This window comes from Astatotilapia calliptera, chromosome 17, assembly GCF_900246225.1.
Source record: "Astatotilapia calliptera chromosome 17, fAstCal1.2, whole genome shotgun sequence".
Classification (NCBI taxonomy): Eukaryota; Metazoa; Chordata; class Actinopteri; order Cichliformes; family Cichlidae; genus Astatotilapia; species Astatotilapia calliptera.
Window position 1 is genome coordinate 13,056,574 of NC_039318.1, and position 26,089 is coordinate 13,082,662.

At 40.9% G+C, this 26,089-nt stretch overlaps 1 protein-coding gene across 2 annotated transcripts in view; it reads left to right on the forward strand.

The window, feature by feature from the left end:
* ror1 (receptor tyrosine kinase-like orphan receptor 1) overlaps positions 1-26,089 on the forward strand; it is a 135,596-nt gene that overhangs the window by 70,114 nt on the left and 39,393 nt on the right. For both annotated transcript variants that reach the window (XM_026147809.1, XM_026147810.1), the window contains exons 2-4: positions 17,835-17,897; positions 25,491-25,781; positions 26,035-26,074. In XM_026147809.1, the coding sequence (XP_026003594.1) occupies positions 17,835-17,897; positions 25,491-25,781; positions 26,035-26,074 (394 nt within the window). The remainder of the gene's footprint in view (positions 1-17,834; positions 17,898-25,490; positions 25,782-26,034; positions 26,075-26,089) is intronic.

Genomic DNA, 26,089 nt, shown 5'->3' on the forward strand with positions numbered 1-26,089 from the left:
AATTCTCCACCAAGGAGAGCATTTGATCTCATTGCTACTTTGACCTACGAATGGATGGAGGGAGGGTAGGGAGGGATGAAAGGTTTAAGGCTGCATGTGTCCCCAATTACACCGCGGAGATGGCAGGGTAATTCACTGCTCCACTTGGCGACTGGTGGACGGAAAAGAGACGCGTAATCAAGGCCAGAATACACCAACCTGCTGCCAATTCTAACACATGGACACTGCACATGCAAGAACTTTCTCAGGCGCACATGAGTGTGCAGATGACAAGAGCCGTCACACAGTTCCTCTATATATTGCACATATTTTCTTCTTGCCTCTTCAGTAGTATCACAAAAGTCAATAAATACTCCAAATGGTGTGGATAAGTGTGAGATGGAGACTTCCATCTTTGTTACTCTGCCTTTAAAGAGTAACCTTTTACTTTAATCCATCAACCTAAGTGCATTCAATTCAAACGCAATGTTCTACTACATTTCATAAATAAGTAAAATCAGATCTTTCCTCTCTGCTTTAGTTGGATAACTACTGAAGCTGTATGAAAGGGCTACGAATAAATAGCAGTCTCATATAATAGCACAGTTGATTAAGTTGATTACTGTCCTCTCCAAGAAGTTGCAGGGAAATGTAGAGCAGACATATGAGACTATGGAAAGATTGAGTAAAAGCACCATCTTTCCAAAGTCCATTAATTTTACTTGAGTACCCATTTTTATTAAGTTGTTATAAATAGATCACCAACTTTAGCATCTCTTGCTTCTTTATTTAATGGTGCATTCCTGTTGAACTTAATTAGCTACTTAACTATATTCTCTCATGTCGACACAGCAGTAATAACCAATAGGAACCCACATCCTTTTACACACTGAGGAAAGTTCCTGTTGCTGTTACTTTCTGGAATTATCTTCAAATGCTATAATTTCCTAACTTTTCTAATGAGAACAGTACATGATAGAATGAAAACTGTCCAGTGCTGTTGATGTCATGAGGCAAACTTTCTTGTCATTTCTTTAAGTCGTCTTTAGGAATCGTTCTCCAGGCTTCTTGAAGGACATTTAAAGCTCTTCTTTGGATGTTGGCTGCCTTTTCATTCTCTGTCAAGATCATCCCACGCTGCTTCAGTAGTATAATTTCTGATAGATAATGCATAATGCATTGGGAGTGTGTTTGGGATCATTATCGTGCTGAAAAATGCAGTTGTTGCCACTTGGAAGCTTAACAGATGGTACTGCAAATCTGATTATATAGAAATGCGCATCTGATGGACTTCTGTAATCATAACTCCTTCAGTTTTCACTCAAATGGAGCCATAAACCATTTGATTTTCACTCTTCTGTCCTCTGTACATTTTGACATTGATTTAAACCAAGAATTCCAACTCTGGATTCATCACTCCATCAGCCCTGTTGCCTCTGATTTTTAGTCCAGTTCTTGTGTAATTTGGCATACCTCAGCCTTTTCTCTGTTTCCTGTCATTAAATGGCTTCTTGATAAACATCCTTCCACTGAGACCATTCCTGATGAGGCTTCAGTGAAGAGTAGATGGACCTAAAGGTCAGATACATCTCTAATTTAGGTTAGGGATTGCTTAGGCTTAAACCTTTCGTGTTTGCTAAAGTTGTCAGGCGCAGTGGCCCGTGGAAATGGAATGAACTCAAGTGCAGATTCAAAACCGGAGGCCAGGGGTGAAGTGTAACGAAACGAGATTTTATTTTACAATGTTCAAAAGCTAACAGAAAGTGCAGACTAGAATCAATGAACATAAACTAGATGTCTGAGGCGAGAGAAAATACTGTGATGATAACTAGATGGCAGGGATATGGAGTGCAGGTACTGGGCAGGGGAAACTGTGGCGGGCCAGGGCACTGAAACAGAGGAGAGAGCAGTCAGGGGAATCCCACAGAAGGTTGCGAGTGAGTCTTAGGATAGTGCACTGATCTGTCTTACAAACTTGCAGGTGAGGGTTGCGTGGAGAGGGGAGGCAGGAGAGGTCCAGGTGGGTGCTGCATGCAATGCAGGGAGGCAGGCAGGAAAGAGTGGCAGCTCCGACACGGAGAGTGATTTCCGGCGGCAGCAAACTGGTATCCAGGAGAGCTTGGTAGGTGGGGTTCCGAGGCTGACGAGAAAAACAGAGATACGATTAATACGTATGATGAGTCACCAATGAATTGACGTGAGGCCGAGAACTGACTAAAGTTGGCAGATAATCTGGCGACGACCAGTTGAGTGCGCCGGTCATAAATACTGCTGGTATGATTGCCATCAGGTGAGGAACAACAAAGACTCCACCCAGTGGGGAGGAGCTGATGCTGTGGAAAACCACCCAGACCACGACAAAAGTATATATTTAGGGCTAAATCAAGTGACCCTGAATCCTCCCTTAGTTATGCTGCAATGGGCGTAGACTGCTGGGGGATTCCCATGATGCACTGAGTGTTTCTTCTTCAGCCACCTTTTTCACTCACTATTTGTTAATAGACCTCTCTGCATTGAATTATACCTGTCATTAATCTTCCACAGCATGTCTTTTATCCTGTCTTCCTTCTCTCACCCCAACCGGTCGCAGCAGATGGCCCCGCCCCTCCCTGAGCCTGGTTCTGCTGGAGGTTTCTTCCTGTTAAAGGGGAGTTTTTTCTTCCCACTGTCACCAAAGTGCTTGCTCATAGGGTGTCAAATGATTGTTGGGGTTTTCTCTGTATGTATTATTGTAGGGTCTACCTTACAATATAAAGCGCCTTGAGGCGACTGTTGTTGTGATGTATAATTGAAAATTGAAATTGAATCTCCTGTGTCAAATCTTTGCTGGATTATTTTTCTTTTCTCCTTGTTGGTGTAAAAATACTAGCTTCTGCATTTGAAAATGCACTATCTTTGACATTTTTTGATAGATTCGGCTGAAGACATGGGAACAAATTATGTGCCATCATATTGTGTTCCAGATGTTTTTGTGCCCATGTACTTAAACACACAGAGACACAACCACACAAAAATGATTAGTTTCCGTTCATGTCCCTGAACAAACAGCAAAAGAATACATTTCGTGACAGTTTTAGGAACTGCAATGAGTCTGTGTTGGAAATAAGGTACATAGCAATCAGCTCGGCCCATTTCTCAGATGAAGAAGAATTTAGTCTTTGGAGCCTGGGAGATCTGAACAGGAAATGGTGTAATACAAAAGACATCTTTATGCCTGTAGTGCTCCTTAAACACCTTTTTCCCCAGTGCCGCCATCTCCCTATACTCCTTGCCGTCGTCTGGGGTGGAGGTGGATCACTTATGAAGTGTGTTCGTTTGAGAAAACAGTTTATGGGAGGTGGGGTGAGAATGTCTTTGGAGAAGCAAACTGGGATGCTTTACGAGATGTGCTTAGTCAGCCCCCGCACCAGTCATTTAGTGGAACAAGATGGAAATTATGACAAGCTTTGGAAATGTCGGAGTTAATGCTCATCTTTGTCTCTTGTGGCAGATTTTGTGTGTCTTTCTTTGGCACTTTAGCTTCTCTTCTGATTTTTTTTTAAGAAAAAAATGTAGGTGGTAGGTATGGGAATGGATTTGGAAAGCCTGGATTTTATTTAAACCCTGTGTTTCATCCACAAGGATTACTTGAGTGGAAGTGTTTTTTTAGTCAGTGCACAGTTGCATCCAATAAAAATACTACATCAAGATTCCACCCAGCATCAGTTGCTGTTTTTCAGTTGTGTCAGTTGTGTCTTCGAGGCCCCGTGCATTATCCATTATCATTGTATAAATTGTACTTTTCCATGCTGCATTTGGCACCGTCTAACCCACAACTGTCTCTGCTATGTTACCTTATAAAGCCTCTCCTTCTTTTTCCCCCGATTGCTACTTGCTTTTGAAAAATCTTCCGGTATACGTTTCCAATTCCATGAGTTTTCCACATTGTCAGCTTTACCTTATATCATCTTTACAGTTTTCGTCACTTACATCTGCTTGAAATTTCTGCTTTGTTCTTCTTCTTCACATTTTGTTGCCCCCCTTCCCCACCCCCACCGGATCTGAGCAAATCCGGAGCAGGTGTCTTCACCTCTCTGTCTGACATCAGAAATGAGACAAAAGGGAATCAAAAAACAGGGTCTCTCTTTTTCTAACACATAGTGTATGATCACATAAACACACACTTTGTCCATCTGGTTTTTTGTACGTGTGTGCATGATGGTAGATTTCATCCATTTTGACAAATCCTCCCCGTTAAAGCCCCCTACCTAAATCCTCTCTTTTAAAAATGTCTTTTATTTTTTATTTTTTTCTCTTTTACATGTTTGGTAATTTAGTTTCATGTCACAGTTGTGAAAATTAAAATCAAATACTATTTTGTAGCTGAAACTGGATTCTAGTGATACCTTATGAAGCTGCAGATGCCCAGATGGGTTTGGAAAAAGGACCAACTGACAGATCCATAGTCTGATCCTCTGGCCCATAGATTTCCTTTAAAAACATGGAAATACACGGGGGAGGTGTTTTCTAATATTTGTGTGTGTTGGGCTTTTGCTTTGGAAAAATTATTTTTTAGCCCATTTGGCCAAATGACCAATGATCTTAAGCCTCATGGAGACAGTCAATCTGTCCATAATTCATAAGATTCGCTACTCCTCCAGGAGTATTGGTTAGCTTTTAGTAAAACTTGCCTACAGTAATTTCATAATGGGTCTTTATCCCACATTTGTATTTTTATGGACAATAATCTGAGCAGGACGAACTGCTATGTCATTGACATTCTGGTTTTATTTCAATCCCAGCTTTTAGTTTCCTGTATTTGCAATGATAAGGATTTTTTATTTAGTCTAATTTAAGAAAATGTTAAGAACTTTTGACGATCCAATTTTTTTCTCTATTTTTATATAATAAGTTTTGCATGAAAGTTATGGAAAACCACAAAATACAAGCATTCCTTGGCCGGTTGGCAACTGGTTGCTGGTGGTTGCTGGCAGTCACTATGTGAAAATAAGCCAGAAACTTTTACAGGATTGCATCAATTTGGGGCATGCCAGTGCAACGATAAGATAAGATTTATTTTTTAGTACCACAAAGCATCCTGGGGCAACTGTTGCTGTGATTTGTTATGCCATAAATTGAACTGAATAGACTGAATTGAATATTATACGTGTCCAGTTACCATGGTAGGACAGTCGAGGCTTGTTGTTTTACATCTTAAATGTATGTGTAATCTGTTTTTTATGTTATGGTTTGCAGTTTAGTCCCCCAGCTCAAAATGATTTTACCACAGTAGCGGAGCGACAAACGCTCTTTCTTTTTTCAGATCTTTCCCCATCTCCTTTTCACCACTCATCTTTTTATGCTGTCCCTTTTTTTCTCCTTTCCGTCCTCCTGTCTTCCTCATTAGCTGGCTACCTTTTCATCTAAACAAGTGGAAGAATGCTGGTGTTTATTTTTGTAACCTACAACAAGCAGAGAGTTCCTATAGAGGATCTACATGATTGACAGAGAAGCGTGCTGGAAACGCTCAGAGGTTCTCTGTTTGCCTCAGACTCTCACTGTTGGCTGCCAACAGTCGGTCTTTAATATAGGGCTGGAAAACCAAGAAATAAGAATAACACTGGACATTTTCACTGGAATGAATATTTCTTGCGCGCTTGATGTTTTTCCTCACACTTTCATCTCTTGCCGTCCTGGTCTCTGCCTCCTCTTTGCCACTACTTGTTGTTTTCATTTTCCCTCCTTTCCTTGTCATACTTTGTTTCTGGCTTGCAGTCAGGTTTTTTGCGGCAGAGTATCTCCTCGAGCGTCAGTTACTGGGAGCTGACTCAGTTATAAGTTGATGGAGACAAGCCTCACACCCAGTTTCCCACAGGCATCCAAGAATTACTAAGCACAGTTTATCTGTGGAGTCAGAAGCAGGCACGCCGTGGCTTGTGTATCTCACAGTCCATATTCAGCACAGTAGTGTTAAAAGGAAAATTCACAGGCCACAGGTAGATGACTAGAGTACAGAAATGAAGCCTAGCATGATATTTAACATTATGCAACCATAAAGAAATAATTCTACGTAATATAATCAGACGGTATTTTTTCAGCCCCTTTTAGATGTGGGATCTGTAACACTGCCAGCATTCTGGCATTCACGTGGGCCAGTTTTAATTTTAAGTACCTCACCTTTCATTCATACCCACAGCAGTGACAGTAGAAGTCAAGTAATATTTCCATATGCACAACACTGAAAATCAATACATGCATACAAGCATGACAACAAAGAGCGTAATTTGGGTAGTTTTAAGTTGCGTTGAATATGCAGGTATGGCAATGTATTCGTACACACTTGACTCACCATAAAATAAAAATCAATTCCAGCTTTGTTCTGCTAATACTTTTTTTGTAACTTAACTGAAGATGTATGGCCCTTTTTGTTTTGGAGATGCTTGCAGATGGAACTGATGCAGCATGTTTGTAATAATAGGTGTAAACTGCAGGAAAAGGGAAAAGTAAAAACAGCTTGAATAAACCAAAACTTCAGCTTTCATCTTTAATCTGATGTGCCCTCGCTGAATTGATATATCAGCACGTGCTGGAGATGTTTTGCTTGTGCCGGTGTGTCTGTCTGCACTTGCAGCAGATAGACATGCGGAGTCACAGACTGTCATTCAAAAGCGGAAATTGTAATCTTGTACTTGCCTGTCCACACGACTGCAGCAAGCAGGATTGCTGTCTGGCTGTGCTTAAAAAGAAGATAAACGTCTGTCTTTAGGTTTATGAAGACGTTTTGCGTCTCGTTCAAGTGAGTCAACGACCCCTCACAACCACGTGCAAACTAGAGATTAAATATTTGGGATGCTCTGCTAGTTAGTTTAGAACTGAAAAGGCCTCTTGGATGAGAGGTGTTGCGACTTTTACAAAAAGTGACAGAGCTTTCAGATTCTGGAAAGGGAAAGCATGCCTGAAAGAATCCGGTGTGTAAAATTGGTGGTTTCCTTTTAAAAAGCACATACAATGATGTGAGTAGTTAGTATTTTTATGTTTGTAATTGATGAAAATACAAACTGAGAAATGCAAATAAGTGCACTATTCGGGTCCCAGAGTTTTTGAAATGATGACTATAACACGAGTGAGGAGGTTCAGACAGACATAAAGAACAGTTTTTTGGAATGGCGCCCGGCCCAACTGTTGTCACATGATGGCTAAATCTGAGTCACGTTTGAAATCTGACGGCATCATCCTGTTCTTCCCAGATTCCATCTGCGCTGGCCTCTCCTTTCAAATTTGTCATCCTGAAGGAATTTAGGACTGCTGTCAGTGAGCTCATGGAGTGTGTGTGTGTGTCTGTTTGCCTGGCTTCACCTGAGCACTCATACAAATCACCCCCAGCCCCCCACCCATTTGTAGAGGCTGGCATGTAAAATGGCATGGCTATTATTCACACCATTCAGACTGTTGGCACACATGATACACTTTTAGCAGAAAAGTCACGTTCAAAAGCCAAGTGAGACGTCTGTATTCATGTCCTACATGCAGACAGCCCGACTGGCTTTGGCTTTAGGTCTTAAATCTTAGATTCCGCTCATGACCCTTGACAGACGCTTCAAAAATGGATATAAAACATACATGAGCATTTGTGCTTTATGTCTGTCCATTTATGTTTCATATCTGCATTTCGGTGCTCTTTCTGCACAGCGTGTGATGTCTCTGTTCACATTCCGTGAAGAGATGAGCAGACAGATTACGTCAGGGTCCCAGCGCTCTGTCTATCTGCTTGAAGGCGATCACTTTTTCCAGAAAGCTGAGCTCTTGTGCACACACTTGTGTCAGCTCTGCCAGGTGAAAACAGATGAGCCTCACAGTAGGTGGTAACATGCTCATGCACATTCCTCGCTAGTCTGCTTACATCGCTGGTAACAGGAGCTTGGGGGAGCCTCGCCCAAAATGGACTAACCGGGCCTTAAAGATCAGCATGGTTTCCGTTACAGGGACAGCAGGGGCTCTCGCGTCGGCCTGTTTAATCCGTGGGGAAGGACCTCTGCAGAACCATCAGCACAGCACGGCGCTACTTAAAAGGTTTCTTTTATGACAAAACAGTAGAATATAAGAGATGCTTTGCGCAGCTGGCCTTGCATTTGAGATGGAGACCTTTCTGTGTCAAGTTTACATGTTGCGGGTTTTTCCTCGACCTTTTTGAGTTGCCTATCCTATTTCAAAGACTGGCAGCAGTAGTCTGGTGTGTTGGGTCACAATTCTGAACACTTTAAGAGATTAGTACTTTTTTGATGTTGCTCTGTGTCAAATATGTACACTGATTGCAGAATTACCACATAAAAAGTATATTACTGTCAAAAAAATATAATTCCAATGACGTACTTAGTCACAAGTGCTAGTTATGGGTGAAAATGCACATTTGCAAGCTGCCACCATGCCTCCAGCTTTCCTGTATATCCTGCCCTTAATATTACTGCAAAATACTATCAGTATACATTATATGGTCTTCTTGCACTTGGTTGTTTTGCTTTTTTTATTCTTGGAGGGAAGCTGCATGCAGTGCAGTCTGCTTAACTTTTGTGGGGTTAGACAGAGGAGTCCTGAAGAACTTAATCATGTTGGATCGCTGGTTTAGATTAAAACCACAACTAGATAATTCCAGCTAACGGTTTAAATTCCTGTTTTGCTTTTCACCTGCAGAGAGTTCAAAGTTCAGTTTCTCCAGCAGGTTCAAAAGAGCATCTGTCTTAAGAATGTTGCATCACAGTTTACTCAGCTTCATCCACAAGCTTCTTTCTATCAAGTGACAACTGTTGATGTGAGCTTCACACTGCCAGATCATTTTTTGCAGAACTGACATCTTGAGCACTTTTACTTGTTCATATGTGTAACCTTCAGCTTCTTTACGGTGTGCCTGAAATTGGTCATAAGTGAGACATACCAACCTATCACAGGGTCAACACACAGAGAGACAAACTATGATTCACACTCATGTTCACATGTAAGACCAGTGTTGAATCATCAGTTAACCTCAAATACAGGTTTTGGGGCATGCAGAGTCCACACAGAGAGGCCTCAGCCAGAATCCTTTAGCTTCTAAGAGGCAGCGCACCACTGTGCTGCCTGCAAATTTGATGTTTTTACCCAAACTTTATTATGAATGTCCTATCAGCCAAAGCAGTAATTCCACTTTTAGTATTCTTAACTTGAATTAAACCATTTTCCCTGTTTAGCACTTTGTCTTTTCTTTTTTTGGTGTTTTTTTTTTTTTTTTTTTTGATGGGAAGCAATGTGCCTTTTTTTTCTCCACAATTTTTTACATGTTGGAGCAAATGTCTGCTGCAACATGAGCCCTTCCTGTTGTTGCCTATTGTTCTGATCCAAAAAGGCCTCTGTCATGCTGCCTCCTGTCATCTACCTCCTCAAAACCTCCCTTCCCAAGCCTAGCTTGCTTTTCCTCTCTCTTGTGTGTCTCACCCCTGTCTTTGCTCATATAAGGTTACAGCGCAGTACTTTCAAATGCAATGCAGGTGTGTGTGTGGTGTGAGAGAGAGAGTAAGTAGTTCCTGTGCTCTCGGCCCCATAATGTCTTCAGTAAATGCTTCCTAAACAGGCCTGCTTTTATATCTTTGTACGCTTTAGTCGAGCTTGGGAACAAACACCTGCACACAAGCACCCAGGTGCAGCTATACAAGCACACACACACACACACACACACACACACACCCTCCCCATCTCTTTCTAATGGAATCAGTTTCACCTTATTTTAGGATTATTATGATTTTGGTCATACCGTTACTTCCATTTGTAATAAAAATTCTAAAATGACTTTACCAACATCATTTATTCCAGCTTTTATAAACTTTACATTGCATATAAATTAGGGCTGCCACGATTAGTCGACTAGTCACGATTATGTCGACTATTAAAATCGTCGACGACTAATTTAATAGTCGACGCCTCGTTTGAAGCTTTGTAAGATCACAAAGGACGCAGGAATGAGTAGTAGGATTTAAGAGTGTAATAACGGACTGAAACAGAAGATGGCAGCACTGCATGTACAAGGATGCCAGCTGCCGTTAAACCCCGAAGAAGAAGAAGCTGTGTCCCAGAATTCATAGCGCAGCGCAGTTGTCAACAATGGCGGCAGCTAGTTAGTTTTAACTTTACTCTTATTATTCTTTCTTGGTCACAAAATAAACGTTTAACATATTTTCAGGCGAGAATGTAGCTGTGTAAACCTCAAATATCTGCTCAGTTTATCAAGACACCACATATTTTCAAAAGCGCTCCGACGTTTTCGGAGACGTCTGTTACCCACTAGCTCGTTAGCTAGGCGGGGGCAAGGCTAACTAGAGCCGTGAGAACACCGGACTCCCGGCAAATCGTTTTCAAACCCACCGCCGTCTTTCGCTAGTCAGGTTAAACATATATATAAGTCACTTAGATAACTTAAAAATGTTATTGTTTGGCTTTCTTTAGTATTTTATTTGTTCCTGAGTAAATCGGTTTGGCTGAGATTAAAGTTATAGTTTTTGCACAGCTAAAACTGTCAAGCAGACAGCTGATTATCAGAAGTGTGAGACGCTGGAGAATATACTCCGGTGTCCTGTTATATTTTAGAAAGCAAGGAGTTTATTAAACTTCACCGAAACAATCTGCAAATTTCATTAAAAATTAATAAACTACCATCTTGTCTTTATTTTTAGTTAGCACAAACACTTCAAGCTGTAAGCTAATGATAGTTATATAAGACCAGATGCTGCTGGTGCAATAAGCTGTACGTCCAATGGATGATGATCTGATTAGTCGACTAATCGCAAAAATAATCGGTGACTAGTCGACTATCAAAATAATCGTTTGTGGCAGCCCTAATATAAATGTCTGCAAATTCAAATCTGCATGAAGGATTACTTTACTCTTCTCTTACATGAGTAGAGGACAAGTTCAACACAATGCAGACCACATAAGCGCCTGGATGTTTTGAACAGTGTTGTGTACAAACCTGCTGTAACTGAAGGCTTAACCTGAAACGTGTCCACTTGAGTTACCGTTACCCACTACTTGTTTGTGTTGCCTTTTTCTTTCTTCGCTCAGGTTACCAGATTCTTAGATGTCAACAGTTTTTCGCTGTGGTTTCTAAACTCTCCAGCCAACATAAACCCTCACTCTGCTCAGTGGGACAGAAGCCCACTTCTTAAAAAGTCGATTTTACGAGCGGCTCTTTTACTGAGTTTTTTTTTTTTTTTTTTGAGGGTTCTCCTTTTTATTTCCTCTCTTTCTGTCATTTCTCTGCACTCACATTTTCCAAATCATCTTCACTCAATTTATCCATAATTGCCTTGTAGTCCCTCACTTTTCCTCTCTCCCTCACTTCTCACCACTCTTTTTCTTCACTGCCTGTTGCCATTTAGTGATTGTAACTTTTCATTCATTTTCCACTCTGAGAGTATGAGGCTAATAATTCATTAAGGATTACTGGAATATTAACTGTTTTATTCAAACTTTACATTGTCTAAAACTTCACATTTTTGAAAAGTAGATGACATAAAAACTTCACAGCTACTTCCTTCATGTCAGTATGCAGGGGATGAGTTGAGTGGTTTTTAGGGAAAATTAGAGCATTTAAAGGAGACGTGCTCAGTACTAGCTTTGTGTTTGTTTTTTTCTGGACTCTAAGAGAGAAACTTTGCACAATTCAGAATTCAACTAATCTAAAACCCCAATTCCATGTTAAATACAGATAAAAACATATTTTAGAACATAGGAAACATATCAAACTAATCTCTCAATTCCAAATGATTCCATCCAAATGATCTTTAGGTCAGAGATCACCATATTTCTGCATCATCTTACTATAAAGATACAGTTTTTATAGATGATGGTGAACCTTTCCCATCTTTAATTCTGAGAAACTCTCTATGAAGCTCTTTTTATACCCAAGCATGTTACCGATCTGTTTCTAGTTAACCTCCCCTTTTTTCTATTTTTCACGAAATACTAAAATGTCTCATTTTCAACAATTCACATATATGTTTAGTATGAATAAAACACAGGTTTGTGAGATTTGCATTGCATTGCATCATTGCATTGTGCTTTTTTGTAACTGGGGTTACATTACACGTTGATTCAGTATCTGAGACTAGCTGCTTTCCTTCCTTCTTTTTGTTGCCTCTTAAACAGGAGGCTTGACCAGCAGGTTGGTGGGGCTTCTGTTTCCACAGCTGTAGCGGTGTGTTCAAGAAGACCACATTAAGGACACCCTCTCTCTTTGACATCACAGAGACAGAACAGGAATAGAAACTTGCTGAATGGAAACAGAGACTTGATGAAGACAAATTGTAGAAAGAAATAATTATAATTCCTCATCTGTAGCTTTCATCTCTTAAAGGCAGAAATATTTCATAGTTGCACTGTGAAAATGGTTGGTTTCCCATTCTTCCAGTTAACCCCTGAGTTAGGTCAGTTTTCCAGCTAATAGGGATGGAAGGGGGCCTTGGGAGAGGCCCTAATAACAGAGTGGGAGAGCTCATACATCAGTCTCACTCACCACACCAACCACCCTGGCTCCAAACACAGCCCCCCAGACCATATAACAGCATATTAGTTGCTACGCATAACTGCTCAAATTGAACATTTCTGATTTGGTTAAGCTTTACCCTGTGAGGAACCTAGTGTCTCATTTTCTTCTTAGCTCTCTGTTAACTCCTTCCTTTTCCTCATTCCCAAGCCTTCGAGTTTAAAGATTTGCACTAATTGCCATACACTGCTGCGACAGTAAAGTCACACCAATTTCGGAGAGCTTTATGGGGGTTAAGCTCGTGTCCCTGCCTGATTTTTATCATCGTAAGCCAAATACAGCTGGACGGGGATCAGAGGCTGCTCTCATGGAATTTTCTGTGTGGATATTTGATGTCTGGACTTCTCAGAGGCACCTTCACGTTAACCATTTACTGCATATTTTGCTACTAGGAGTGGCACTCAGCTGCAAATGAAAGAGGACGTTCCAGAGCTTTAACGTGAATGAAGTATGACAAAGCAGCCAAGAAGGGAACATGATACTCTTATAAAGATTGTCACGTATCCGTAATTTTGATGGGCGTTCACTGCCATACCAGAATTGAATTTTTAAAAGTGTCACTTCTGACATGCTATGGAAAATATGTTCACAGTTTTATTTTTCCAAGTGAAGTCCAATTGCTTGCCTTCGACAGTACTTAGAGATAAAAATGTTTTTAACAGTTGTGATAATCATCACTATAATAAAAACCAGTGGAAATATATGGAAATCTGGAAAATCTGGAAAAGTAACTTGTGACTTTTGAAATGGAAATTATTTGAAACTGCAGAAGCACAGCTTAAAGTTAGCTGGACTTGCATTCTGATCTTATCCCTATTTCAGATGCCTAAATGTGAACGGTAAAAATATTAACAAAATGTGACCTTCATCCTGTCGAGGTGTCTCTTCTGTGTTGTGCCATGCATTTTTGGAGTGGCTGAGCCACTTGATAAACGCAACGGCTTCACACAAAACCTCTGCTGATAATGACCAATAGCCTTTTTCACGTCTTGGCTCAGTTTAAAGAGGCACATGATCAATACTAGGTCAATTTCCCACTTAAGGGACAACTTCAACTGAGCCTTAAATACCTTGGACTCTCCACCAAGCTTCTCAGACGAGAGGTGAGGTATTTTTGAGAAACTTAAAGAAGTCCAGTTGCTTTTGTTTCTTAGATCACTTTGATAGGTACACATTGCTAGGTCTGGATTGAACCTGTTTTTGACTTTGAAAATTCTTCAAGGCATAGATTCAATCTGCTGCTGGAAACATTTCTCCAAGATTTTGGTTCATATTTACATGATAGCGTCACACATTTGCTGCAGATTTGCGTGGTGCACATCTATGATATGAATCTCTGTTGGACTGAAATCTGATGACTGTAGAGGCCATTTGAGTACAGCAAACTCACTGTCACGTTCAGGAAAGCAGTTTAAGATGATTTGAGCGTTGTGAAACAGCATTTTGTTCTACTAGAAGCAGCAATCAGAAACTGGGAAGATGAGATTTAACTCTTGATAGAAGGCAGGATAGGATAGGATATTCCAAATTCTCATCATACCATCCGAATTTTGTAGCAGAAATCAAGACTCATTAGACCAGACAACATTTTTCCGATCTTCTGTTATCCAGTTATGCTGAATCCATGTGAACTGTAGCCTCAGTTTCTTGTTCTTGGCTGATAACAGGAGCACCTGGCTGTACTCCAGCTGCTTCCGTCTGCGTCAAAGTTTGACACGGGCACTCAGATAGATTCCTCTAAATACCTTGTTTGTTACAAGTTACTGTTGCTTTCCTGTCTGCGCCAACCAGTCTGGCCATTCTCCTGACCACTGCAAAAAATAGGCTGGGTTTGTTGAAACTCCTTATCTCTGTTTCCCTTCTCATCACTATTTTCTGATCTGCCACCTCAGTAATTTAAAATGTTTGCAACTCTGAGACAATGTTACTGGAAACAGCCTGTTCATGGTCGAAAGACTTGACTGGTACGCATATGTGCACGATTTCTTCCTCCCTATATTATAATGCAAGCAATGCTTTTGTTCTTCTTTGGTTATTCATATTGACAGACAGGGATTCAGTACAGAGGTACATATGGGTCTTGCAGTCAGTATCCAAATCGTGATTCAATCAATGGCCAGAACCACAGCTGATGAAACCTGGGATCTATTTTTAGGTCCTTTTTAACAAACAGGTCTAATACAACAGCTCGCCTCCACTGCTGAGAAACATTAGAAAGCTAATCTCAAAATTGCTCTGCATTTTCTCCCAGATATTCCAGATGATTGTCTTAATGAAAGAGAACAGATGTGTTCTCTTTAAAGGGCGCACAATGTGGGGAAAAAATGAAACGCAGGAAGTAAGCAGACCTTAGACATAACAGCAAAATCGCTGTGCACAAGTGTTTGTTTTTGAACAAAATTATAAACTTCAAATCTTTCTGGAATGATAACATTTTTTTCTCAGAAGTACACAGTTGTGCCTCCTTTTCCATAAACGAGCACTTCGTCCTCCTCCCCCTTCCCTCACTATATTCCCACGACCATCCACTTCTATTGAACTCTCACCTGGCTGCCCTTGGCTAGCTTTGTGTTGGTGAAGCTAGTGAGTTGCGACGTCCACTCTCCTCTGTCCTTTGTAAAGCACAGAGCTCCAGACTTCTTAGTCTAACAGTAGAGAACACAGAGTAAATTTAGACTCACCGTGGGGCCGGGACATGCCATAAGACACTGTTAGTAGCCTCCTCGAAGAAACCAGCAAGTCATTCTAACTCCAAAAGTGCAGAATAGCTTGTGGAATCAGGTAGCATTACAGAAGAACTACTAATTTAGTAAAGAGACACATTTTGATTCTATGTCTGCCCTCTGGGTTTGCTACATATCTCTTAACAATCATGAGCATAACACCCATAACTGTGAGCCTGTTGTTGTGAGCCTGTTGCCAAGCTTCCAGACTCCTCACTAACAGGTGCTGAGGCCCAAAGCGCTGCTCATTAACACAGTTCATTTCACAAGCACCACCACATAGTCGTTACCATCCTGACACATTATCACCCAATTAGCGTGACCCTGTGTCACCAGGCTCCTGGTGCTGTTTGTCTGCAGACTTTCTCTCCTCGACTGTCACCCTGCATGCCACGCACTGTCAGTTTTCAAGTTGTTAATTCAAAAATATTTATGACGTGTTTAGGAATTCTGTATTTTTCGTGTGCATGTGTGAAACAAATGCACCATGTGTATAGTTAAGTTTGCAGTCAATTCTCAGCGGTGTCCATGCACATGCTTGCATTTTCACATCCGTTTGTGACTTTAGGTTACGTTCCCAAAGTTGGATGGCAACCATTTGCCTATTCATCATGCTGAACTATCCCAGCCTGCACCAAAACACACAGACTCACACACTGTTGTAGCCGGCTAGAACTGTGGGATGTTGTATGTGAACTGAAAGTTTGTCAGCGGTCTGGTGCCCTGAGAATCAGTGAAGGTAAAACAGCTTAGAGTTTTTTGCCAGTCCTTCATTTTTGGCTGTTTAATTTGTTAGGAATCACCTATGACCTGCAGCACTGCACTCTGAAGCCGATTTTCTGTCTCTTCTCCCCAGTAATGAAAAGCAGAGAGCAGCTCTGTCTTCAGCTGGTAATAAGAGCGCATTAGGTCCACATGGCTTGTTGATAGGCTCCCTGTTGTACACCCAAACCTTTGATCTGCACTAGAAAATGTACAGCGTTATCACCACTGTTATTTTACATTTAAGAAGCAGTGTGTTTGTGTCTGTACACAGTATTTTACATAGAAAAGTTTCTCCAGAATTGTGGTTAAGCATTGTTTAAATGTAGGTCCATGCCACTGGCTCAGAAAGTTTGAGTCTGTGACCGTCTTTTTACTTTGTCACAACCATGTGGATTACATTTGGATATAGCTTTCAGGTGTAAAGAATGCAGCTGTAAAGCTGATTGTTTTTGTTTTTTTAAACTAGCTGTTGTAAACACAAGTCAAGTTACCTTGATGTTTTGCAGGAACATGACAATAATGGTGACAATGTAGGGTCAAGTGAATAAGGCCCAGCCACACAGGCCTAGAGACTCGTTCATGACCATCCGCTAACCACCAGTCGTGTGTTCCCCGACTATTGGTGAGTGGTTGCTGGAGCTTGATGACAGTCTCTGGGAAATCAATTGATAAAGCCCCAGTGACATATGCCTAGAGAATGGTCGGTCATCCAGTGGCAACCACAGGTTGATAGAGAAAAAAGTGCAACCCCCAACCAGCTGGCAAAAACATCTTTGTAATAGCTTTGGTCACTAGGAAATTGTGGTTTGCATGAAACATGATAACTTGGGCCCAAGCACTCGCCAACTACTCTCTAAAAAGGAGGGAAATTGTAAAAAGTGTGGCACAAACTGGAAACTGAGAGACTCGCTTTCAAAATAAAAGTTTTTTTGAAACATGTTGGCTGCAGTGCTGAAGCCCAGTTTTCACTCTAAAAGAAGGCATGTGCCATTTCTGATTTGGGCAGATGTCCTCTACTTCCACTTTGTGATCTACTTTTTTGAGTATCGCTACATACCGCAAAACAGTAGTGTTTGCAGGCAAATCAGCCTCTTCCACACTATTTGCTAGCAACCAAAGCAAGCTTAAGGAAGTTTTTAGTGTAGCACCCTCTTTGTGCCCAATATCACCTAGCAACAGTCAGGAACCTCCAATAAGGACTCACCCACCAGTTGGGGAATACAAACATTTTTCTTGCAACCAGTGGTTTTATCAGTGGAGCAGGTGGACTCCAGTGAGTCAACAGTTATCTACCCTTCTCTCATCATGTCTTGTTTCAAAGCACCAGGATTGTGAGAGTCTCCATTTTAAGTGTGAGGCCTCAAGTGGGTACTTGGCTATGTTGACTTTTTATATAAAAAAAACCCCGTAGTTTCAATTCAAATTTACTTAATTCATGTCCATTTGTTACATGTTGCAATTATGTTGTGCAGATATCTGATACTGAAAACTTGCTTGAAAGGTTCCAATCATTTGGAACCTTTCACTGAGTTTCCTTGCTAGTTGCTGCTTTTTGCAAACATTTGCAAACATTTGCAGTTTGTTGAGTCTCCGACCATAAATAAATTGTCTATGTCATAAATACTAAAAACGCACAAAAGCATCAGATACAACCCATGTTAATGCTAACTGGTAGTTGGCATTAACATCGACATCATCATCATTTTGCTAGTGGAAAATATATGCAAGACATCAATTCTTCAACCTTTTAAAGCATTTAATGTTTAAGCATTTAAAAATAAAAGTTTTGCTTTTCTACTTTTCATTTCCTCTCTTCACAGGATCTGAGTTCCCCCAAGATCCCAGTATGCAAGCTGCCACTTTGTGGAACACCTCTAGCGATGGTAAATGCACACACACACACACACACACACACACACACACACACACACACACACACACACACACACACACACACACCACAGATAACCCATGCATGACGTTCTTAACAAAGCTCACTCTGGCAAAACTATGAGCACATCTGTTAGAGACAACATGATGATGACATGTTCATAGTTCAAATTAACACACACAGTGTTGAACTGTAACCCCACATGTGCTGTTGAAATTACTTTAAATGAAGTGTTAAAAATTACACATCCTCCACATGGTTGACTTCAGCAACCCAGACACCCACTGCAGTGTAAGGCACTAGAGCAGATAATTGGCAGAACAAATTGCACATTGATCTACTCAACATATGGAAATACAGCCACAGGAGCATTGTATTTCTTTATATCTACATTTACTCTTTCTTAAGTGGAAAATACCAGTGTAGTCTCCAAGGTGCTGCTGCTTTTAGTACATCTTCTTAAACTTTGCATTTTGACCTCATGTTTATACCAACATTTGTGGGCTCTGGACATGCACTTGAGTACTTCTGAGGTCTTAAGTTTTCATCACAATGAGCACAGTCCTAACCCTAACCCTGACCCTCAACAATTAGAATATGTTTTTTTCTCCTTTATATTACAGTTTTTTCTGAATGCTTAAACCCTAACTGTGATTCCTGTAGCACAATCTCTAAAACTATTCAGACTTATAGCAAAACCACTCACTGAGTTTGCAAAACTAAAAGCACAAAAACTGCTTTGCACTCAGTTTGCAATTTTGTAACACACACTTTGCAAAACTGTAGGCACAATTCACTGCACAACACTCAATTACCAAATTTCCAACACACTCCTAGCAAAAGTATACACATGTATGGCTATCATTAACACTAACTTGCCAACTGTCTGGCACACTTTCACATGTGAAAACTTTTTTAGATAATTCGTTCACTTTGCAATCAGCCTAAGCACTATAATACAGGTAAGCTGTGTGTGCGGAGTACAATGGAGGGAGCAGAAAGAGTGAGAAGTAGAGGAGGCCGAGGAAGAGGACGTGGAGGTGAAGAAGTAGGATGAAGAGGACGACAAGGACAAGGAGGAGCAAGAGGAAGATGAGGAGGGGGGAGAGGAAGGGTAGGAAGAGTAAGAAATAGAATTGCTGATGACATCAGAGCTACAATAGTGGACCATGTAATCAACCGTGGAATGACCCTGAGGGTAGCTGGCCAACGGGTCCAGCCTAACTCGAGCCGCTACACTGTAGCAAGTACCATAAGGACATCTTGAAATGAGAATCAGTCAGTACAGTCACTTCGCACAAAGATTTGTAGCACTGCCATATGCCAATGAGAAACACACCAATACCATTGATGTAAAAATACTGAAATTGTTACTTTACAGAATTGCTAGATGACCAGATGCTGGGGGCAGAGGAAGCATGTTCACTGCAGACCAAGTAACCCATATAGTCATTATGGCGATTGCAAATAATCCTATACTTGGAAATGAACACTTGTGTTTGTTTTGATGTACTTGAAGTTTGGATCCCTCTATGCTTATGGATCTATGACAGAAGTATGAGCTCAAACTGACATGGCCTACCTTGTGCACAGAGAAAGCAAAAGCCAGATGTGTTTTGTATTCATACCATCAGTGTGCAGTTGGCGCATTGTGTGCTTAGTAGATGATGGCTTGTGTGTACTGTTTGATACGGAAACACCATTTTTATGAAGGTGTGAAGAGTTAATCTAGCTGTGTTTGCTTTTGCAAGAGAACTACAATGTTTTGATTATTGGGTGACAGGTTTTCTTATTTGTGTGAAGAGTTTTGCAAAATTAGCCAATAGTTACAAAAAATGTGCTTAAGCAATCAGAAAAAACTGTAAATTGTTCCACAAAGTCTTGGCAATCAGGGAACAAAGAGAACAATCAGCCCAAATGACATGCATCAAATCTATTCAGTTTTTTGTGGAAAAAATGCCTGTGTTTGTTTTTATATATAGGGATGGAGTTAAGGACAATATATGACTTAATTTCTCTTTGCACAGCATCCATTTTATTCTTTGTTGTGTCTTTAGCTTCAAGCATATATGGAGCCCTGGGTGGGCTTGTTTGTTAGAGCTGGCCAAAACACTTGGCTTCACAGAGGAACAGCACAGTAACTCTTGTGGTTCTGCACTGCATAATCAGTGTACTCCACAGTCCTCTCATGTTTGATTTGCACAGTTTTCATTTCATAAACGCAGATTATGGACATTATATAAACAGAGTTGGACTCTGATTCCCTCACTTGTCTCTGATTTTTCTTTCTAAGCAGTCATCTTAAGCATGGAACTGAGCTTCACCAGAATGTCTTCCTTCCTTGGTTACTTTGATTTTTTTTCCCAAATAAACATTATTCCTTTATTTCCATTTCCATTATTCTGATTCCTGTACTGCTGATATGAAGAACATTTTAAAATAAAAGGTCTCCTCGTAACTCCCAGAAAATTTGCTGCCACAAGCTCGCTTGTTTGAGCATGGTAATAAAAAATCGATTGCTGACCAACACACAGGCCAGATAACTGTGAGTAACCTGCGGGCAACACTAGGCCACTAGGAAGAAAAAATGTATATTCCACAAATGGTTGCTGAAGGTTTGTTGGAGGTTGCCTGCTGTTGCTAGGGGAAGTCGGTCACAAGGAAGGGGCTGCATCAAAAACCTCCACATGATTGCTTTAGCTGCTTGCAGATAGATTCGTGGATTCATGTGTTCAATGACAAGTCCAATGCTTTTGCAAGAGAACAAACTTATCAGTAAGTACGATGTATGTGGGATGCGATAGGTTTCTGGGTACTTTCTCAACGTCGTTGCCCATATGTATCCGTTAAATTGCACCCCCTCTCCACAGTTTATCTTTGGCTAAAAGAGCAAACATCTGCCTCTCACAAAGAAACACTGACTGGAAAATGCTCAACTTAAAGTTTGTATTTAACTCGAACCTTAGTTTGGCTCTCTCATTTCGTCTGGTTTGCTTAATTCATCTCTCGAAACTCCAACTCTCCCACAGCTTCGTTCCCACAGAAAATTCTGTGTACACAAAAGCAGACACACACCAGTTTCTGGACAAGACTGAGCAGTTTAGTGAAGATAATGATTATGTTGACCAATCAAGGATTTTTCAAAAACAGTCATAAATATAATGAGATCCAAACAAATCATCCAGAGAGCTTTATTTTTCCACATCATCAAATATAAAAACTATAAACGTAAAGTATATGTGTATGTGTTTGTCATTTAGTGCTCAGCCCTCCTGTGCTTACATCTGTTTCTTATCTGATGGATGTAGGGTGATTGCACCCCTTGTTTTGTCTGCAGGCGGGGATGGTTTTGATTGACCAAACAGGCACAATTCAGGTAGCGTGGCTCTATCAGTATGCATCAGTAGCAGGAAGTTATCGTGCTGAAAGAGGCTCATTACTGGGCTGAAATCAGGGGTGATGATAGTTTACTGAACTCATTTCCCTGCAGGCTTTCTTTCATTATTGCTCTCTGTTTCTTTGTTTCATTTTGTACCCTTTTTTTTCTTTACTTACTTTCTTTCCTCTGTTGCTTTGCTGGATAGTGACCCAGCTTTAATTAACTTCACCTTTACCCACAGCTGGAAGCTGGAAGCACTATAGTGCGAGGCCTTCAGTGTATCTGTTGAATATGTTTAGTTAGCTTTGCAGCCACTCGTGTTTCTGAACCTGCATTTTGTTGACAGGAGCCCCGACGGTCACACCCTTACTGTATGTATGTTCACTGAAACCATATAGAATACAATGTCGTGAAAAGGTACTGAGTAATGTGTGCAGTTTTCGAGCACGTATAGTTTGTCTCCTTGGCGGTTGTGTGGGTGTGCGGGTGTTTACATATATGTGCCTGCATGTGAGCGTTTGATTGTGCAAAAACTACTGCAAGGAAAATGCAGGCTGATGACAGGACACCATTTAGCTCCCCTGCCACATTAAAGGGACAGTCCGCAGAAAGGGTTTGAGTTTCAGCATCCTCCTTGTGCCAAATACCACAACACTCACCACGGGACAATTACATACAGAGTGGCTTTGTTACACAAGCATTGGCAGGACATCTTTCTCCTCCTTCTCTTTTTTCCTCTTGACCTCTCTTCTTTTGTCTTCTCCTCTTGTCTCTTTTTCTTTTTTCGCTCTTCGTTCTGCTCCCCGCTGCTTTATTATGAGTTATTATAACGGCTAATGAAGTGTGCAGGCACACCGCTCCAAAGAGCATTTTTATTTTCCATCAACTCAACTAATGAAAATTCATGGAAGCAGTTGTACATTAGGCACCAGCCTCTTGTCAATGGAAAAGCAGTAATACGGCGTAGTCCACTCACTAAAACAGGGTTGCCAAGCATAAGGCCTGGGTGCCAGAATCGGCCCACCAAAGACTCCGATCGGGCCCAATGGATACCTTTGGACATTTTGAAGAAGGGCATAAATTTTGGACTTTTAACTGTGTTTTCATACATTTGAAGGTATTTCCTCTCCAAGGGCATTCATACAACAACTAAGTAATAAAGTTATAGATAAAAAATTAAATGACAGAAAAGTTCCAATTTAAAATTAAAATGGAAAATATTGGGCATTTTCTTTGAATCAACAGTAAAGCTGAGCAGTGAGCTACCAGAATATTTTCTAGCTGTTAAAATGATACTTATTTGTCTCATATTAAGATATCTGAGGTGTTAAACTTGTTCACACTGACTGAAAGGGGAAACTTGAGTGGCCCGGTCCACTTGAAATCTAAGTGGGTTGTATGAGACCCGGGATTTGACATCCCTGAAGTACCAGATTACTGACATTCCAACATTCAGTACAGACAGAAATCATAAAAATTGCAGTAAAATGTAAACTACGGAGAGAAACAGAGCCCGAAGCAAACCAAGTATCAGGAAATAGGCACATTATGCCAATAGCGTAATTATTACTCCTTAAGTTTAAAAGCTGTCTAACTGCTTTAATGAATGCTTTCAGACTCATAATTACTTTTGAGAAACAAATCAGCAACAAATTCCAGAGCGTTTTCTTCTCTTTAACCGATTTCTGGACTTCCAGTGCATTTTGACTGAACGGCAGTGATAGATTGCACCACACTTGAGGTCAGAGCACATTTTTACCTTTTGCAGCCGTGAGAGGGTTAATGCGACAAATTGAGTATACACAGCGCTCCACAGTGAAGTTAAATAAGAAAATATCATTGCCTAATGTGCGTGAAACTGGACTTAACAGACACGGAACGTAATCTCGCCACCGATCTCGGTATGTTTATGGTCGTCTCATGACTTTTAAGATCGTTAGAAACAGTAACATAATCGGATTGGACAAATTCAATTTAAAAGTAAAACAAAACACAAAGTAGCAAAACGGCTGGATAAACAAGTTATGAAAACCAACAAGTGGCACGCGGAGACGGCTTCACTCGGGGAATATTTTCTGTTTGTGTGTGTCGTTGTCATAGATAAATATGAAACAGGTTCACAGCTTTCGGCAAAGCCCTGTGACAGAGCATTATGTCTACGTGATGTCATGCTAAAGCATTTCCAGTTTTTATGTGTGGAAATGAAGTGCACGCATCAGTGGTGGAGTGGAGGAGTAAATAAAAAGGAAAATTGGATGAAGGTTTACAGTCATTGTTCCAGCTGACTTTAAAAGCATCGACCTCCTGAAGGGTTTGATCTCGCTGCTGTAATGTTGAGATACAGGACTGTGTAGAGCACATGAAGAAAAGAGGTCATATTAAGGTTGGTGAAAAATGGGGAGAGGAGACGGTGGTGGGGTGGTACTTGTTAGTACCACAGTGCTGTGTTAAGCCCTCAGTCTTTATGGAAGAAGCTGTGAGTGTGTGTTCTACAACCTGCCAAGCACATGCACTGAGATAGAGGCCATGTGCTCAGGTTTTTACACCAAACACTCAAAGAACATAAAGTAGACACATTTTTTCCGATGACTTCTCTCTTCTTTTACAAAAGCCTTAAACAAAGACTGCCCACGATGAAGCTCAATATGTAGGTGGACACCTTTTGCGTGATTGCAGTTTTTCGTCTTACACTGTACACGTTTTACTAAGTTACACTACACATTCTTCTGCCTGACTGCCCCTCCAACTTTTGTACAGACACTGCATCATCATTCCACCAACCACAACACGGGATGCTCACAGTGAAAGAAAGCTGGCCCGCACTCCAACCCAAGTAAAGTTTATTCAAACGAGGCTGTAATATGAATGAGCACTGTTTTATGCAGTTCTTCTATCACCAGCATGTTCACCTTCATAGACGTCGATGTTGATACGGTTAATTTTCTGACCGCTCTCTAACATTTTTCTGTTAACATTCCTTGGAAAAGCTTGAAGTTAATCTTGCATGGAATACAGTAGTAAAAATCTGAGTGCTGGTGTACTCGCACAAGTAAGTGTGCGCCTCTATTTATACCCATCAACCTCTCTATTCACACACATTCATTTTTCATTTGAGATTCTTCTGTAGGCCTATGTGCTTTTCCTCATTTGTTTGTCTTGGCCAGTTTGTGTAACCAGGAGCATTTCTGCATACCTAACACAGGTTTTGGGGTTGAGAGAACTTTCCAGAGGTTTTTCATGACATTAAGACCAATGTTTTTCCTGCACATTAAACTCTTAGGTGGCCCTCCAGATAGTTTTTTTTTTACTGACCAGCTTAAGGGGAAAAATACGGTTCTGGGGGGAATCACGATTTAGTTCATCTTTGTATTGCAGTGTGTTCTAATAGCATTACCCTTCATGAATTGGTTTCGATGGCGAGGCACTTTTTGCTCGCTGTAATCATTCCTCTCATTCATAACAGTAATCAAGAGCTGTTTGTTTTGACTGTTTGAAAACAGGCACGAAACACTGGGAACCAGTCATTTTAAATTTGATTCTTCTTTTTTTCGAAGACCGCAACGCAGGTGATATTGCCTCATGAGCTCATACACATAAATCTGAGGGGGAAACCCTCTGGCATCATACAGCCATGATGAAAAGAGAAATTAGGTGTCACAACAGTGGCAACCACAAAATAACTTGTGAAACCAGGCTCTGAATATGTGTGTCTGAAAACACGGAGTTTGTTTTACCGCGTTTCTTTTTCACACAGCAGCATGTTTTATTTAATATCTGGCTCTGAGGTAGTACAGTAAGTGTTGTTTGATTTATGTCATCGTTCTTGGGCTGTGTAGTACAATTTTCTTGATTTTCTTCATTCATGGTCTTGTTCGTACATACATATATACATATACACACACACACATACATATATATATATATGTATGTGTATATGTGTGTGCGTGTGTGTATCAGGTATAATAAATTGGCTTTGGCTTCAACAGGGCAAAAAAGCAAAAACTTGCACTTTGCAGTTGTTTTTACTGCACTACAAACATCTTTAAGTACATTTAAAAAGAACAAAGAAAATACATACATTTCATAATCTGTAAAGAATGCATGCAAAGGGCATTTTTCTTCTAGTCACCTCCACATGATCACCATCTGTCTCTTCTTTCTCTCTCTCGTATTCTTTTCTTTTATCCTACCTACACTGCCTACCAGGACCTCACTTCATCCGCCTCGACGCTCCCATGAACAACATAACCACCTCCGTGGGCCAGACGGCCGAGCTTTTGTGTCGTGTCTCCGGAAACCCACCACCCACTGTGCGCTGGCTTAAGAACGACGCTCCTGTGGTACAGGAGCCGCGGCGGGTCTCCTACAGGTCCATGCTGTTTGGATCACGCCTCCGCATCCGCAGCCTGGACACTACTGACACGGGATACTTCCAGTGTGTGGCCACCAACATCCAGGGCTCTGTTTCCACTACGGGCGTGCTGTTTGTCAAGTTCGGTGAGAAGACTTTGTTACCAGTAGCATCTAAGCATCTGTGCATCTCAAACTGATAAAACAGCCAAACTTTTAAAAACGTACTGCCATCCATTTCCCCCCCACCTATTTCTATTTCTTTTCCTAGAGATCTGGCTCCTCATAGCAGCACTCATCTCAGCTGATTCTTCTTGTAGCTGGCAGCTTGCACAGAGAAAAATCTGGAAACAATATTGTTTATCCTGTAGTAAAAAAATCCCCTTGTCTTCTTTTCCAGATCCAGATCCGCTCCCTACGTCTCTGCCAAAAGAGCCCACGTAAGTCGCTTTTCC